The sequence below is a fragment of the Leuciscus leuciscus genome (genome assembly GCF_965113295.1).
Source record: "Leuciscus leuciscus genome assembly, chromosome: 6".
Taxonomy (NCBI): Eukaryota; Metazoa; Chordata; class Actinopteri; order Cypriniformes; family Leuciscidae; genus Leuciscus; species Leuciscus leuciscus.
The window spans coordinates 34,394,713-34,412,194 of NC_138730.1; the positions used below are offsets into that span (position 1 = coordinate 34,394,713).

Consider the following 17,482-nt stretch of genomic DNA (forward strand, 5'->3'; position numbering starts at 1 on the left):
ACTTCTTTGCTTATGGCAATTTGATGTTTACATAAACGTTGTTTTTTATTCAGCAGTAAAATGTTCATGTAAAAATGTTGGGTCTGTTTGAGAATCCCGACCAGCACAATACAACAACATTGGCTTCACGATCTCAGATTTTCACTACACGATTATCCAGCGTATCTGCAGATTTTTTAGCTTTGCATCAAACGTAAAGCTTTTTATAACCATTTTAAAGACCTTCTTCCCTGGTGCGTTCCCATTCATACGGTGTCCACATTTGGATTTGGCACAGGTTTTACACTGGATGCCCTTCCTGTCACTATTCCTGTTTTTTCTGTCCGCATATTTAAGACCCCTTGAAAAAAGACTTTTCTTATACCGTTTAAGATTCTTACGGCATTAAATAAAAAAAGTGTGAAGCGGCTGGGATGAGAATCAGTGCCCCCAAATCCGAGGCCATGGTTCTCAGTCGGAAAAGGGTGGCTTGCCCACTTCAGGTTGGTGGAGAGTTCCTGCATCTTGGGGTCTTGTTCACGAGTGAGGGAAGGATGGAACGGGAGATTGACAGACGGATCGGTGCAGCTTCTGCAGTAATGCGGTCGATGTACCGGTCTGTCGTGGAAAAGAAAGCCGCAAGGCGAAGCTTTCAATTTACCGGTCAATCTAAGTTCCTACTCTCACCTATGGTCATGAGCTGCGGGTCATGACCGAAAGGACAAGATCCCGGATACAGGCGGCCGAAATGAGCTTTCTCCGCAGGGTGGCTGGGCGATCCCTTAGAGATAGGGTGAGAAGCTCGGTCACTCGGGTGGAGCTCAGAGCAGAGCCGCTGCTCCTACACATCGAGAGGGGCCAGCTGAGGTGGCTCGGGCATCTGTTCCGGATGCCTCCTGGACGCCTACCCGGGAAAGATTTACGGGTGTATCCCACCGGGAGGAGACCCAGAGGAAGACCTAGGACACGCTGGAGGGACTATGTCTCTCGGCTGGCATGGGAACGCCTTGGTGTCCCCCCGGGAGAGCTGGAGGAAGTGTCTAGGGAGAGGGAAGTCTGGGCATCTCTGCTTAGACTGCTGCCCCCGCGACCCCGCCCCGGATAAGCGGAAGATGGATGGATGGATGGATAAAACGTTTTAAGACGATGCATATGGAGCATGAAATAATTATGACAAAGTCATAATCTTTTTAAGTATATCAATTATGATTTACAATTAAAAATTGATCAGCAAATAACTTTATTTTCTCACTTTTGTTGGTGGGGAAAAGAAATAATACTCAAATATAGAAGTGTAGGGGGGTGGAGAAAGAGTCTGTAACCATAACTCCACAAAAGCGTACAAAAAGAACTTGGGCATAACCAATGGCTTGAGTTTGGAGCGGGACAAACATAAAGAGAAAGATCATCACATCATTTTGTAATTTTTATTTATTATTCATGTTGTTAGACGTTATCAGGAAAAAAAAACAGTATAAAAGTATGGAATAGGTTTCCTAACATGGCCTGACTGGGGACATCATACTATGATTGTTCTAACCATGGGGCACTGCAGGGCATTGGTGGGAAATAGGGAAATATGTCTGATGTATTATGTAAGATGTCAAAATAGACCGCCTGACTCACATAATCAGCTCTAGAAAATAATAGTCTTCAAAAACGAACAGATTTTTTTGTTAATTTGCCAAATATTCTTAAATTCTTTTTTTCTTTTCTTTTTTTAAATATCAGGTGTTTGAACTAAGAAAGAGCACCATGACAAAATCGCACTTTGCTTTAAAGGATACCTCGTAAGTGCGGTTTTAATTTCCATCCTTATGAACATTACAGAAATGACCAAAGATACATCGCTGTCATGTAGAACAATCTCCGAGTGTAGTTGGGCCCATGAAAGAAGATATTTAAACCTGCCACTTGACTGAAAATCAAAAAGTTGATATAAAAAAAAAAAAAAAAAAACGAACAATAAATCAGTGTAACCCCATGTGCGAGTAGATGTCAGTGTGGGAGTCTTGCTACAGGCCAATGGTGTAAGAGCGCCCGGCGGGGTTGTGAATGGCGGAGCATGTAGGCTCGGTCACAGCCCATTCATACCAGACCTTCTTTCCATTGTTACACCTCCAGAACCTCACGCTCACATTATCACCGCAGGAGAGCGGGATCGGCTGCTGCACGGGGAAGAGAGGGAAAGAAATAGGTGTTAGGATTACATTCCCAACGTGACTGTACGCTTTAGCGCATTAACTGTGGAGTTGATAAACTGCCACGCTTTGACAGTGCTTTACTGGCTCCAAACCAAAAGTTCTAACTGTATTTATGTCCATGACGCACTTTCTTACCAAATGGTATTACAAGAAAATGCATACATTGTGTGATGGTTTAGATAGCAATGGAGGACTGAGATGAAACACAGCAGCATTAATAATACAGTATCAGTGTAACTGTACAGAAAGGGGATGTTTACACCTGGCCACTTCATGCGTTTTCTCAGATCGGATAGCTATGTGATTTATCAAAACGATTCCATTTACAACTGGTCACATAAATGTGTTTTTGCAAAACGGATATAAATCCAATCTTCAATTCCCGCGCTATATGCATATATAATGGAGTGCACGTCACCGAAAGCAACAGATATGAGCTGCATTTTATTGATCATCAGCTAAAATTTCTAAATCAAAGACCGCAATAAGAGAGAACAGCAACAGCCCTGTAAGATCATTTCGGTTCTTTACTTTTAATGAAGAGGATTGTGCGTTAAGCGTATTACTTTCACTTTGATTTGCCTTGATGAATAGATGCTCAGCTGCGGCGATGCGTGTTGCAGTAGCGTCGTCATATCTGGCTATACCATGACATATAGCCTAAAACACGCTCTCACGTTTATTTTTTAGCATTTTTGGGAGAAGTAAAATTTACAAATGTGGTTTCAACAACCAGATGCATTTACACTTGTCCAGTCTCATCTGGAATGTGGCCCAGACCACCTCCTGAAGTGGTTTTGAGCGATCAGATTCAAATCCGTCTCGAATGCGTTTCGGAGGGCATTTACACCTGGTCTTTTCACGACCGGATAGCTAACCGATCACAGAAAACACATGAAGTGGCCAGGTGTAAACAGCCCCTTAGACAAAAGTCAATTAGAAAAGATAAACTGACTGCTAAGATGAAGCTATGTGAAAAATGTAAATGAAAAATTAAGGTAGCATGGCATGCATACTTTTAAGAGAAAGCATCCCAAAACGCATAGCGACGAATGGAAATGATGAATAGGCATGCTTTGATGAATAGAAAGTTCAAAAGCATTAACATTGCATTGCATTAACATTGTAAATGTCTTTACTATCAGTTTAGATCATTTTAATGCTTCGTTGCTGAATAAAAGCATTAATTTCTTTGTACAAAAATCTTACTGAACCCAAAGTTTTGAACAGTAATGTATGCTTGCATTTCATTTTGTAAAAAATAAAATAAATAAATAAAATAAAATAAAAAGTGTAGAAAAAAGGCCTACTGTCTTGCACTTACTTTCAAAGGGAACAGGATAGGGAACCAGGAGAACATCCCAGGAGAGTGTGTTTCAGGTTTTATACCTGCAAAGATGAACTTTTGTTCAGTAAATCTGACTTGATACAGACAATTTAAACACTTTATAGCTACAATTTGATGCATTCTGTGTAGATTAATAACCATTTGGATGTAAATGTGATCCACCCTCATGTAAATTAGATTTTAATGGCGATCAAGTTAATAAGGCAATGATTCTTAATTGCCCTCTCCCAATAACCATGCCAATTTGTGGCCATTAAAACACTCAATGTGGTAACCCAGAAGTTACCTTTTGTTTAAATATGAATAGTCTGGTCACGGAGCAAGTGTGAATGAACAACGCAAGCCTTACATTGTGAAATGGGCCTTTAAACTGACCCGGTTTGCGGCACAAACACTGCTACTAAATGAGACTTACTGAGTGTTACATCTTTGTAGAGTGTGGCCTCGAAGTATCCAGCAAAGCCGTGAAGCACTGAATTACATCCCACGGAGAATCGTAGACATTGATACCGGTTATTATTCATATCTGTGCAGGGTATAAACCAAGAGTTAAAGGCTCAGTAGAAAGTGTTAAAAAAAAAGAAACTAGAGGTTGGTCTTCTTGGCATCTGTGTGTCTCTCTCTGCATGATCTCATACCTGTGGTAGGGTGTACAAAGGTGAAGCATGGCTTGGGGTCTGCAAGTTGGTGGAAGTTGTGTAGTCTGACAACATATGGTGTCTCAAAATGACACTCTGGGTCTTTGTCCCGTTCCCGACAGCCTCTGACTTCATTATATAGTTTAGATGAGGACAACGGAGCCAGGAAAGACGTGTAGGAGCAGGGAATGCTTACGCCACCATCTAGGAGAAAAAAAAAGAAGCTGAATCAAGAGATGTAAAATAGGGCGAATTAAAACAAAGACAAATTTATATCATCCCAAACCTTTGAGGAAGTGCTGCGCTCCATCAAGGCACTCGGGTGAAAGCTCATTGTCCCCGAATGACCCTAAAAGCTCGCTCACAATGATATCTGCTTTCTCTGGAGCCGTCCATTCCCTCATGTCACATGACACAACAGTCACTTGATCACCCCACTCCTCAAATTTCCAGTTCTCCAGCCTGAGAAAGTGAAGGGGAAAACAAAGCCCTGCTGATTTCCATGGAAATTATTGCATTTGAAATCCTGTTATTTTTATCTTTGACTGCATACTGGGTTGAAGTTGAAGTGTCTAATTCCTGTGCAACTTCTACAATTTTTATTTTAAAAAAACCCCCCAAAAAACCCACGTCACCTTTAAAGCAAACATCACATTTGCTTATTCTAAAAAGGTTAATGAATTCAAAAAATAGAAGTAATCTGAAAGTAAATAGTTAAAAAATACATATAATTTGAGATCATGTGTCACTGAAGACTGGAGTAATAATGGCAGCTGAAAATGTAGCTTCACAGGAAAATAATAATTTTGAAATATGAAGACTTCAGATGCAAAAGCCTCTAAGTGCCATATGAAATTTTCTTTTAAAATTATCCTTTTTATCAAGCTTGTATGTTTATGTTCAGTTATTTCACTTTAATGGCAATGAAAATGACCTATTAATTGTCATTAAAGTGAAATTACTGAACCTAAATAATACGAGCTTGATAAAAATGCTCATTTTAGAAGAAATTTTCAGATGGCACTTAGAGGCTTTTACAACTGAAGTCTTCATATGTTAAAATAGAAAGCAGCTCTTTTAAATTGTAATCATACTTCACAACATTTCTGTTTTTATTGTATTTTTGATCAAATAAATACAGCCTTGGTGAGATTTCTTTCACAAACATAAAAAAAATCTGTAATTCTAGTTTTTTATTGTTAAAGGAAAGGGAGAAAGGAAGAAGTGTCACACTTCAGTGTTAAGTTACTTACGTGACTACAGCATTAGGGTTCTTCTCAACAGCATATACGCGCAACTTCCTCTTAGCCTGATTTGCAGCACGAAGTGAGGCGTTTACCAGTGGACCACGACCTGCACCTAGTACCATCAAAATCCTGAAAAGAAAACTCAGCGTTGACAGTCTACCAAGCAAACATCATATCTCTGCAATTTTAGTTAATTAAGAACTGCCAAAGGGGACACCTGGTACTGTGTGAAGTCACTTACTGCACATTGGTTTCCATCTGCTCTTCAGGAACTCTGTCTAGCAGGCATCTATATACAGCCTGTCGGAAAAGATAATAATTCACCACAATTAACAAGTGGTAGTAACAACAGTTCACGCTACATTTTTGTTAGCTCAAGTGGTGCCTTTCCATAGCTACAACGAAGGGTGCTGGTTCAGAACTGTTCACAAGTTTAAGGTCATTAAGGTCAAGTTAAGGTTAAGATTTTGTTTCTGAAAGAAAAGATCTTGCTCACCAAAACTGCATTTATTTGATCAAACATTATTACAATTTAAAGGTATAGCGGAGGATGTTTTACTTCCTGGTGGGTAACCTATACTATTGGTCCTCCTAATTGTCAATCATTCTGGTGAATCAATCAAACTTTTCAAAAAGTGGAGAGGGCGGGTCTTATCTAAAATTTGGAAAGATCCTCCGCTATACCTTTAAAATAACCTTTTTCTATTTTAATATATTATAAATTGTAATTTATTCCTGTGCTTGCAAAGCTGAATTTTCAGCTTAATTACTTCATTATTCAGTGTCACATGATCCTTCAGAAATCATTCTAATATGCTAAAATGATTTGGAGCTCAAGAAACATTTCTTATTATCAGTGTTAAAAACAGTTGTTCATTTTGTGGAAACAGATACATTTTTTTCAGGATTCTTTGATGATTTAAAAAAAATATAATTTCTTTTGTAACACTGCAAAAGTCTTAACTGCCACTTTTGAAGATTTTATTGTGTCCTTGCTGAACAAAAGTTAGCTTCTTAAAAATAGAATCCTGCCCCCAAACTTGTGAACGGTAGTGTATGTAATTGCTAAGGTGCTCTGAATGTTTTTAACATTTCCAAGTAGTTGTTCGGGTGTTTCCTTACAACCCCAAATAAAAATATTCCTCCTCAACACTATTATATTGTGATGATCATGTATGGCTGAGTTCCCTCCTTCAATGCAAGCCCATGGGATTTTTTTTTGCCCATTTTATTGATTATTTAATATAAGATCTAATGATGCAACAAACAGCTCTAATGAAAATGACTAACTGGTGATCAACTGATGATAAGATTCTGCTTTCTATTAATTCTGCAAGTTCTTTTAACTCACCTGTTGGTACTGAGAATATTTGATCGGATCCTTTTCAAAAACCTCATAAGTCTGTGATTCCAAATTGTCCATTAAAGGCTGACAAAACAATTAAGCATCACATTAGTATAATCGAAACCAAAATAATCAATATTGTGCTAAAAAAACGCACAAGGCAAAAGGTTTACGCTTTGGCAGACGCACCTGCAGTGGTGATTGTAGGTAATCTTCATAGCCTTTGGCGAAGAGCTCGTAGGCATTAGGTGCTGGACGGTTTTGGTTGAGGTACTCTAGATACTGCAGATACGAGCGCAAGTCTTTCTCACTGTGGCGGTTCGCCCCTGTGAAAATAAACTGAGCCTCCAGCTGAGGAGACCTTAGATAGTTAGATAACCGCACTAAATCTAATGAATGTGACATAATATTGGTAACATTTACCTTGAAGAGGCGGAAAAGAACTCGCTGGTGGGCTTTTGAAAGGACCGGAAATCCTTTTTTATTGGTTAAAAATATGCTGGTGGGGAGAATGGCTGCTTTGATCGGCTCTCCAAGCCACTTGTCGACCACCGTGTCAGATGGCAGGTCTTCTCCGATCTCAATTGCTTCACACAGAAGAAAAAAAAACTGAGTGTTTGCTTTCACAGCTTCATTTTTAATAGACAATTATAAGCACTGGACATTTGAGCTTTTATGCTCTTACCGAGGCAAATCCTCTTGTTATAGTCACAGAGTGTTCTGAATGAGTGCCACCTGAAGAGGAAACGGGAAATTAAATGAACAGAGGCCGAAGATTGCTTTGTACTTCATGCAACCGAGTGATTTAATTACAAAGCAGACCCAAATATAGACTAGGAGAGACTGCCACATCCTCGATGGGATGTTTCATTAGATAACTTATTTAATATCTACTTTTAATTGAACAAATGGCTTTGTTTTAGCTGTCTCACCATCCCCAGGTCTTCTCATCATTGCTGCCATCGTCTATTGGTTTAGACGGCTCATTCTCAATGAGATCTTCACGCGTGTCCTCAGTAGCCAATAGTGGAACTCGTATCCAAAACTATGTAATTAAAAACAAACCAATTTATTCATAATCAACTAAGAAAGCAGCATTACAAGCAATAAAAGAGCAACCAACTGAGAAAAACACAATGGATTTGTTTCTGCTTGCACACTGATGCATCGCAAGAGGCTTAGCATTATAATTGAGTTCATACTGTGTCCTTATTGGAACAGAGGTTGTCTTCGTATTTTGAACAAATGTTTCTAATAACTTCTAATAAGTAAGCATGACAGGAAAATGCCTGTCCTGAATGTACATGAAGTGTGGAATTAATGGCATTTAGACTATCATTACAAATCATAAACAATTAATGCAGTCAATTCATTAAAAATGGTATGATATGTAGAATTAAATCACATATATTAATATTTATAATCGACATGATCCTTCAAAAATCATTCTAATATGCCGATTTGACATTTCTTATTATTATCAATTTTGAAAACAGTTGTGCTGCTTTATAGTTTTATGGAAACAGTAGCCGCGTTTTCCATTTCAGATTTGCGCTAAACTTTTGCGATATTTTCTAAATGCCGATAAAAAAACTATTTCGAAATTACGGCGTTTCCATTAACCGATGTTATGCGACTAAAACGTAGTCATTCCAAAAATCACGCCGAGGGATGTTGGTATAGGTTTATGTTGGCCTATATCCCTGTCAGTGCACTTGCCGTTATTTTTAATGGAAGGAGTCGTAGGCGTGATATCCAAGCATTAATGGCAAAGAACTCTTCTGTGAGCGGCACATATGAGGAGTTTCTTCCTCATTTCTGCTTCAAGTTCTTGATACATTGTGGCATTTCTTTGTTTAGAATCCAGTATTCCTATAATACTTTTGTCTCTTACGAGTTTAATAAAGAACTCTGTCTCGTATTCTGTCCAAACATACCGCGTCATCTACGTCAGGTGACCTGTAAATGCGCAAAAACTGTTTCCATTGCAGTTTTGCGAAATATTCCTTTTTCGAATTGCCTGAAAAACCACCTCATGCGAGTCTAAAAACTTTTTTGCGATATATGGGAGTTTTTGTGAAATTGACGTGTTTCCATTGGGTGTATTTTCAGTTCGCAATTTTAATTTGTGTGCAATTTGAAGGGTAATGGAAACGCGGCTAGTGATACACATTTCAGGAATCTTCTATGAATAGGAAGTTCAAATAAACAGCGTAATTTGAAACCGAATGCATTCATTTTGTTGGTCTACACATGATGACAATTTCTGGCAATTACATCAAATCTTAATGTTTATTCAGTGTCCATGAGCACTGCGCTTAAAAGACTATTTCAAATTACAAACAGCCGTTTTTGGACTTATAAAAGCAATTATTTGGATTTAGACGGCACTTTAAGTTCTTAACATTAAATTTTTTTATACAATTAAGCACATGAATGTGTTAATCTGACAGCCTCTTTAAGTATTGCAAAAGGATCTTATCCCTTGACCTTTATGGATAATGCATATAGTATTATTTTAAATAACAGATGGGCAGCCAGCAAAAATGATAATTGGTCTATTCACACCACTAATTAAATTTCCATCAGTGAAAAAAAGGGAAGCAGCCAGAACGAAGATTGTGTGTAAATCATAGGCCAAGGGTGTATACATAAAAGAATAATGGTGCATATTTGTTTTCATTCTATGCTACAGACTTCCATTACCATGCAAGAGTGATGTCCTGTGTGGATGTGGTTGAGCAGGATTCGAGCCAGGTTGGCATAGTGTGGACCCCTTAGGGGGATCATGAAAGCTGGCAGCCCGAGATAAGCACAGAAATTGAGCTCCTGTACCACCGCCTGCAGCAAGGGCACAAAAGACATTAGAAGGAGAGATCACATCAAAATAATCAACAAATCTGCTTAGCTTCCTCTCTGTTGGGCAGATCTCCAATAAATGGTCCTCGTTTGCATCCGACTCTTGATTACATCTACAATAATACTGCAGTCTGTTTGAAGGAGCCCAATCGGGTCAAGATATTGTACACATAATTTGTGACAACAGTAGGTTACAGCAAATGAATATCTGTCTAATGAATTCAGATTAGATTGTTTAAAGAATTTGAAAAGAAAAAATTATATATATAAGGACCTCAAACATAATAATAAACAGAAGACAGTGTGAACATACTGCTTCTGAATTCCTGCGCTCTGTGGTCAACTCTGAGTCTGTCTCAATCCAGGAGGACAGCTTTCCCACGATAAGTGTGTTCCAATCTAATGAAGAAAGAATGTTATTCTTATTATATTCTTAAAAATCATATTATTACAAAGATTTAATCAATGTCTAAGTGCATGTAACTCTGTAAATGTAATTAAACAGAGTATCATGGATAAATGTAGAACATGTTAGTTATTCAAGCTTTAATTTCTTAAAAAGGAACTTAATGAGAAACTGACATTAAAGGGGTCTTATCACACAATCTTTATTCCCATTATTTTGTCCCCTGAGGTTCGCTTAAAAGCTAGTTAAGGTTTTTGTGGCAAAAATAGTCATGATTTAGGTTTCATGACCGTTTTCGAACCTCTTTTTGACCCTTAAAATAGAATAATCACTTTTAAGTCTCTCTTTGAATGTGAAATGTGACTTCACCGCCAGGGCACAACACTAAGCCCAAAATGTTTACTTGTCCTGACAAAATGTTCACTGGCTCCACCACAAAAAAGTAATACATAAATTAAAAAGGCCTAGTTATTGTCTTCATCGTTTTTGACCCATAGTCTTATAAGGTTGTGTGACACCAAAAACTACAAGCCTTAACTCACATAAATTTCAAATATTGTTAAAGAAAAGTAAACTGTCTGTAATAAAATAAGGACAAATAATCAAATTACAAGCAATAGCACAAATACAATAGAACAAACAAACAATTAAAATAAACACTGTTTTTCACGTTTTCAGTTAAGTCTGACAGTAACTTTCAGGTAGAGAAAAATAATCAAATGTAAAATAGCACAGAATAGTCTTCACTGTATACATTATATATAGATTAATTCTTATAAAAGTTACAAGTTATTCAGTAAAAAACACAGACAGCAGCAGGTTTATTGGGCTGCTGTCACTTTAAGAGCTGCATGGATCCAATATACTGTTACACATGCGTTTTATTTCTCAACTGTTTAGATTCATTTAAGATATAACAGATATTGCCGAGACCGGCAAGACGATGTGAAAGAGCTCAATTCAGCATTCGGACGCTGTCTGAGAAGTGGCTTTTTGGGCATGTGCTTCGGATGTGCGCGCACACAACACTACTCACACTATGGAATTGAGTTCTCTTTCGTGTCTTCTTGCACTTGCACAATTTAAATTGGCAAGGCTTAAAAACACACGCAAATGATAAACTTTTGTGATGCAACACTGGCCCGATTGGGCAAGTGACACTTGACCGCATTTTACTCTTATCATTAATTAATCTGGTGTCAGGATTAATATCTATACAAGTCCCTCCAAATTATCTTACTGTCATGGGGCAAGTTTCGAAATACAGACAAGTCATCATTGATGTGTAAACGTGGGCGGCCACACGTAAGTGATTTCTTCTATCTGACATTAAAAAAATTCAGATGTTTTTGAGTTCTGAAAGTTACAATATGTTTTCATTGATTGATATCTACGATATACATAACTGATATATGTGTACATGGATATCCATCTTTCATAGATCAAGAAAATTTCTAAGTTATGACATGAGCACTTTAACCTGTTAACCCTCACCAGTGCGTCGGCGCACTGAAGCGTTTTTTTATTTATTTAGTTCAAAGTTACTATCAGATTAAATGTTTTACCTTGACAAACTATACATCATTAAAAAGATATAAGACTCAAGTTTCAGTATTTGACAACTATTGTATTCTGAGAAACTTATAGTGACAGTTATGTCTTATTTTGTGTCAGGAGTTATGAAATGGAAAAATGCGTTGATACCTTTAATATGAATTATGACCGTCAGCTGGTCCATTCAGAAAAAAAAACTCCGTGCTGTTGTCATGACAGTGCTATACAAAACAACGTCCCTCAGGGCTTTTAGCTCAAAAATGTGCAGACTTGGAGAAATATTGATATATTCTCATAGATTCACATCATATTTCTATAGACAGGAATAATATTTATTGAATTTATACCCAAATGCGTCGATGTAATCATTATGAGCGCTTCTTACTGAGATGTGCTGTGTTTTCAATTCATACCTATAGCCTGAGGGCGCTATATGCACAATAATACTCCATATATGGAACATGAAGAAGAGCCATAATCATGTGACCTTCAAGGACGTCACTGATAGCAGCTACACACAAAGCTAACACAGAGATCGCTGTAATATGCAGATACAGACGTTTTGAAGACAATAAACATGATTGCAAATGATATTTGATATTTGAGTGTTCTTCAAGCAATGCCAGGTATTTTTATAATAATAGATTATATTTATAATGTAATGCTAATCGATATAGACTTTATCATCGTGCATACTATAAATAATATATTTTCTTTCTGATTTTTTTTTTATCTGAAGCCAAATTAGATCACAGAAGATTATTTAAAACAATCGACTTGCGTTATAAAATAAGTTTGAAGCACAAACATAGTTTTAATCTCATAAATGGTCGTGTATTGATGGTGTGCTAAGCTAACATGCTAGCTAGCTCAGGTGCACCTGTCACCTAGAAGTTATTCTTTTATGGGTTTTTTTTCTAAATAGTAATGCTTTTCTGAAATGTTTTAGTGCATTTGATACAGTTTCAAATATAAGTGAGAACTTTGATAAAATAAATTAGGGACTGAAACCCTATGAATAGCCTGTGAATAGCCAGTCGTTAGTAAATAATGCAGACAAAAGATATGCATATTTAGATCCATAACCAGGCTGGAGAGGTGTGTGAATGTGTACTGGGGAGACTGAGACTGAATGGGGCTCGTTTGCACCACAAAACAATAGAGACAATAGACTGAATAGATGACTTAGATGATGACTAAACATCAGTAGCATTTTTAGAGTCTAATCAAAATAAAGTAATTTGACATGATCTTGAAAAACATTTAACCAAATACAGAGTTTTAGACTTATCATTTTCAGATTTTAAATATAACATGGTCACACATATGTCTTTAGCTGCAGTGCATTTCTAGGTTGCTCCAGGGCCCACTTCAATTTTATTTTCATGAATATGTTTAATAAAAATACATTTCTAATAACTTTACAAAACTTTGAAGCTATTTAAAAAATGTTTTTTTCATTATGACAATAATTAATTCTACATTTACAATAAACTACCAGGTGTCAGCTTTCAAATGAGATCATACTTGTGCTTTTAGTGCAAAGGGTTCATGAACTGTATCGGTTTCAGTTTGGGTATGTCATTTCTGGGGATTTTTCAAAATTGGCGTTGCAGCTTAACAGGTTAAGAAAGTTTCTAAAAAAAAATGCATGTAAATATTCACTCATGCAATAGTTTCTTTATATCTCACCTCTGCCACATAACAGCAGGTCAGAACGAGTTTGGGCTCCGGGTCGTGACTTAGCAGGGTCCAGTTCAAACTCCCGACGGAACCGCGGGTGGAACAACGGCATGCACAGGAAATCAAAGCTATAGGACAGAATTACATGTATTTAGACAAACAGGCACACAAAGAAAACAGATATTGGCTGCATTTTATGTTTAAAGTTAATGGCAAAAGTCTTCAATGGGGAGAGGTCTTCAAATGTTGTTTTGGACTTTATGGATCTTTGCTTAGGAATCAATAAAGTACATATTTTTCAATTCAGAAACACCAAGCTTGTTTGGCATCACACACAAAAAATTTAAGTTTATAAATAGAGGGATAAATCATTGGTGTTATTCAGCTGTCAAGTGATCATCAGTCATTCCAACCTCTCCCCATCAGACTCACAATCCCATCAGTCGATGAGGTCAGACCTTTTAATATAATGCATGCATCTCTATTCACCTTTCCCCCCACAAACCCATTTTATGGAAAATCCAGATATGATTAGGAGGCCATGATGGACAGAGGCCAACGAGCAAATTTGGCCAGGATGCCGGGGTTAAACTCCTACTCTTTTTACGAAGGACATCCTGGGATTTTTAATGACCACAGAGAGTCAGGACCCCAGAACGTCTCATCCGAAGGATGTTTTAATAAAACATAACTTTTGCTGCTGATCTATTAGACCCTAATGGTGACATTGTCATATGAAAGTTTTATGAATATCTTCCAATATCCTGTCCCGTTTAAAGAATTTAATTCTGTGATAAATGCTATTCCAAGAGGCATAATGCTTTTGATGAAAGCCTCTCTTACCCCAGACTAATGCTCTAATCTCACTTATGAACTTATCTCAGTTATATTTGGGAGGTGTTTCGCTTTTAAGTAAAGAATGTAGCATAATAATACATTTATTCTCTCAGTCTCAAAACTCAATTACTCCAAGAGGAAACATTTTGGTGGAGTCTATAATAGATGACATTAAGTAGAGGAAAACTTGGTTTTTATCATACAAATATTGCATACCCAATAAAATTGTGCATTTTAAAATCCTGCATAAAATCTAGCCTTGCAATGCTCTCTTATCCAAATACTGCGATATAACTGATATGCACCTTTTGTAAAAATAAAAGTTAAGACATTTTTCTTTTCTTTTTTTCTTGTAATGTTTCATCACTTTTCTGGAATGATTTGAGTTTCTATTGTATTTCTAAAGCTAATGTTAATTGTAGTCTTTACAATCACCTCCACTTTAAATGACAAATGAACTGAAGAAGCATTCAATAATACATCTGCCACAATTATTGCGCTGGAAAACGAACATGTCACATCAACACGATTGAATAAGTCCATTCAAAAACATCTATTAAATAATAAGGCGAACTTATTTAATTTTTAACACTCATTCTAGAGATATCCATAAAGGTTTCAAAAGAAAGCCATACGTATCTGGCAAAAATGATGTGCAGACCCATGTGTGCAATATAAGCAGATCTGGAAGCCGCTAAGCTAGCAAATGCTCATGTGCATCACGTGCAGAGACCTAGCCGAGTGAACTTCAACTGAACACACTTCACTTCATATAGGTTCAATTCTGAAATATGTTTTCTTAGTTACTGCTCCGAAAGCTCCCCTTGCTTACCCTAATTTGGCGACCGCGGCGAGGGTATCCGCCACTTCGGGAACACAACTCAAATCTCTCCCGCAGGAGACCCTGCTACCTGCACTGCCGGACGCCATCGTTAGGAGACTGGATGGGAGGGAAAATTAAACTGATAGAGGACTATGGAGAAACTGAAGTCATGTTGGCTCAAAACAAGCGTGCCTGCACTCTAGCAGCCATGCGGCGGTGGATCCAAAATGGTGATTGGTCTGAATCGCAGTTTCTCTTTCTCATACGACTCTCGCGAGACTTCAGAATCAGAACGAGGTCAGGCTAGTACGGGGCAGACACTACAGACGTGATGCAGCAGACTAGAAAGAGGCGAACTTGAATTTGCTTCAGTAATTTTGAGATAATGTTTAATTCGTTTTAAGGGATTGCGTCGTTTATGTAATAATCAGCTTGTTTTTAATACAACAGGATTATCATTATAAACTGAGGATATAACCACGGCAACGACGCGTTATTTTAATTGAACTGAACACTTTCCAGATTAAACCCGTCGAATCCCAAATGGATTTTGCACTGGAATTTTACAGATAAAAGAATAGGCCTATTTGAGGGCTTTACTATTGCCTCAAGTTGAGTAACTCTCCAAAACATAATATTAAATTAGTTATTCACATCACTTACCACTTACCACAGGGGATGTGAAAATCACTTTTTTTACTCGCCACCAGACAAACTGGCTAGGCCTGCTGCATTTTTAAGTTACCGGTCATTCAGAACTATTAGCCAAAACAAAATCAGAAAAGGAAAATCAGATAAACTAGATTATAAAACCAGAACCCACTTTACTACTTAGATTAAATATTTATTATTAAATCTGATTGCCATAGTCTACTATACACAAGTCATTTCATTTGAATTCAGTGTTGTAATCCACATGGTTTAAGTCTACTCCTCGTAAACCTTTTTGAGAATATTTTGTGAGATTTGCATTTGAGCCTGTGTATGTGTGTGTGTGAATAACAGACTGAGCTCATCTCAGCACTTTTATGATTATGTTTGAAGAGTCGCTTCAGTGTTGTGCCTCATTGATGACCACAGAAGCATATCAGATAAAAAGGGTAGCAAAGATTTTTGCTGAGACATCACAAGGGCATGCTTATGTGTACATAAGAATATGATGTGAATACTCTCCACCTCCTATATAAATCACTGGTCTCAGAAGGGTCTTTTTTGTTTGCGCTTCTTCCTAGGCTCAACATTGCACCAACTTAGCTGTTTTCTCACTAAAAGGAAAAATGGCTCTTCAGGATGTTTGTGATTTCCTGGAGACCCTGGATGACAGCAGCCCGTGCACTTATCTACCAAATGAAATGGGATGCATGTGGAAGACACCGTTTGAGTTTGACAGAGACAGTCCTTTACATTTTCTTTTCCCCCCTCAGCAGAACAGAAGAAAAAGCAAGGCCCCAAATCTTCTCACTTCTACTTTCTCATGTCTGTCACCTCATCAGCAACCCTTTCAGCTATCACATGGTACAACAACTTTGGGTTTTATATTTCAGGATGGCGTGATAGCCGCTGCAGACACTCGCGCCAGCTGTAAGGGTCTAATTTGCTGTCCGATAAGTCAGAAGATTATGCCCATCCACTCTCACCTGGTGGTCAACACATCGGGCAGCGGTGCCGATTGTATGCTATGGGAACGGATCCTCACCCGTGAGATGAGGCTTTACCAGCTTCGCCATCGCAGGAGACTAAGCGTCAATGGAGCTGCAAAGCTGCTCTCCATGATGCTTCATCCATTCAAAGGCACTAATGTGTGTGTGGCAGCTACTCTATGTGGATGGGATGGAGAAGAAACTCAGATACCGCAGGAAACCCTACGGTCTAGCGTGGAAATGGCAGATGTTAAGGAAGCAATGGAACAGGATACCACTGCAATTTCAGATGAAACTGCTCTAGGTAGTGAGAAAATGGCCTCAATAAATGAACAAGAGGATATCTTGAAGGACACTCATGCAACTGTGTTAGATCAAAATACAAAAAAGTCTACTTTTGGAGGACGGTCTGGTCCCAGGGTGTGCTATGTTTGCAGTGATGGCCTGCAACTGAAAGGAGAACTAATATCAGTGGGCTCAGGGTCACCCTATGCATACGCCGTGCTTGATGATGGTTGGAAATGGGGAATGACTGTGGATGAGGCGGTGGCACTGGCCCGGGAGGCTGTTTTCAGAGCCACTCACTGGGATGCCTACTCTGGGAATAATGTAGACCTTTTCCACATCACTGCCCATGGCTGTAGACGCAGAGACAGAGAAGATCTGAAGGAGGAGTACTACAGAGAGAGGGAGAGGGAGAAGGAGAAGATCAGGGAGAGGGAGAAAGAGAGACAGAAAACAGTGGGGTGAGCTGGTTGAAAAGGAAGTTGATATATATTCAGTACACTGTTAGGAGCTCAAAAGGTGGAAAAACAAAAGGACATGGTGAATGTGATGGACTGAAATAGCAGTCGTGAGAAGAACAATTTCAGGCGGTTCACTTGACAGAACATAAAAAGAATACAAAATGCACAGAGAA

General features: G+C 38.1%; 2 protein-coding genes across 2 annotated transcripts; one reads left to right on the forward strand and one right to left on the reverse strand.

The window, feature by feature from the left end:
• Nucleotides 1-1,392: 1,392 nt before the first annotated feature.
• prmt5 (protein arginine methyltransferase 5) lies at nucleotides 1,393-15,091 on the reverse strand. The gene is made up of 16 exons (XM_082173545.1): nucleotides 14,933-15,091; nucleotides 13,273-13,391; nucleotides 9,934-10,019; nucleotides 9,468-9,602; nucleotides 7,694-7,806; nucleotides 7,447-7,496; nucleotides 7,185-7,348; nucleotides 6,951-7,112; nucleotides 6,768-6,845; nucleotides 5,658-5,716; nucleotides 5,423-5,545; nucleotides 4,456-4,631; nucleotides 4,170-4,373; nucleotides 3,947-4,057; nucleotides 3,508-3,572; nucleotides 1,393-2,147 (listed from the first exon to the last, which is right to left on the reverse strand). The coding sequence occupies exons 1-16, from the start codon at nucleotides 15,028-15,030 to the stop codon at nucleotides 1,995-1,997; spliced, it is 1,896 nt and encodes a 631-aa protein (XP_082029671.1). The 5' UTR covers nucleotides 15,031-15,091; the 3' UTR covers nucleotides 1,393-1,994.
• Nucleotides 15,092-16,173: 1,082 nt separating this feature from the next.
• Nucleotides 16,174-17,396, forward strand: psmb11a (proteasome 20S subunit beta 11a). The gene has a single exon (XM_082174431.1). It carries the CDS (start codon nucleotides 16,201-16,203, stop codon nucleotides 17,311-17,313), a length of 1,113 nt encoding a protein of 370 aa, XP_082030557.1. The 5' UTR covers nucleotides 16,174-16,200; the 3' UTR covers nucleotides 17,314-17,396.
• Nucleotides 17,397-17,482: the final 86 nt, after the last annotated feature.

Bases quoted from the DNA above. Each gene is read 5' to 3' on its own strand.
- prmt5 (XM_082173545.1), bottom strand. From the start codon at position 15,030: ATGGCGTCCGGCAGTGCAGGTAGCAGGGTCTCCTGCGGGAGAGATTTG. The intron at 13,392-14,932 runs GTAAGCAAGGGG...TCTGTCCTATAG, and splicing joins GCCGCGGTCGCCAAATTAGG to CTTTGATTTCCTGTGCATGC. The intron at 3,573-3,946 runs GTAAGTCTCATT...TCATCTTTGCAG, and splicing joins CTACAAAGATGTAACACTCA to GTATAAAACCTGAAACACAC.
- psmb11a (XM_082174431.1), top strand. From the start codon at position 16,201: ATGGCTCTTCAGGATGTTTGTGATTTCCTGGAGACCCTGGATGACAGC.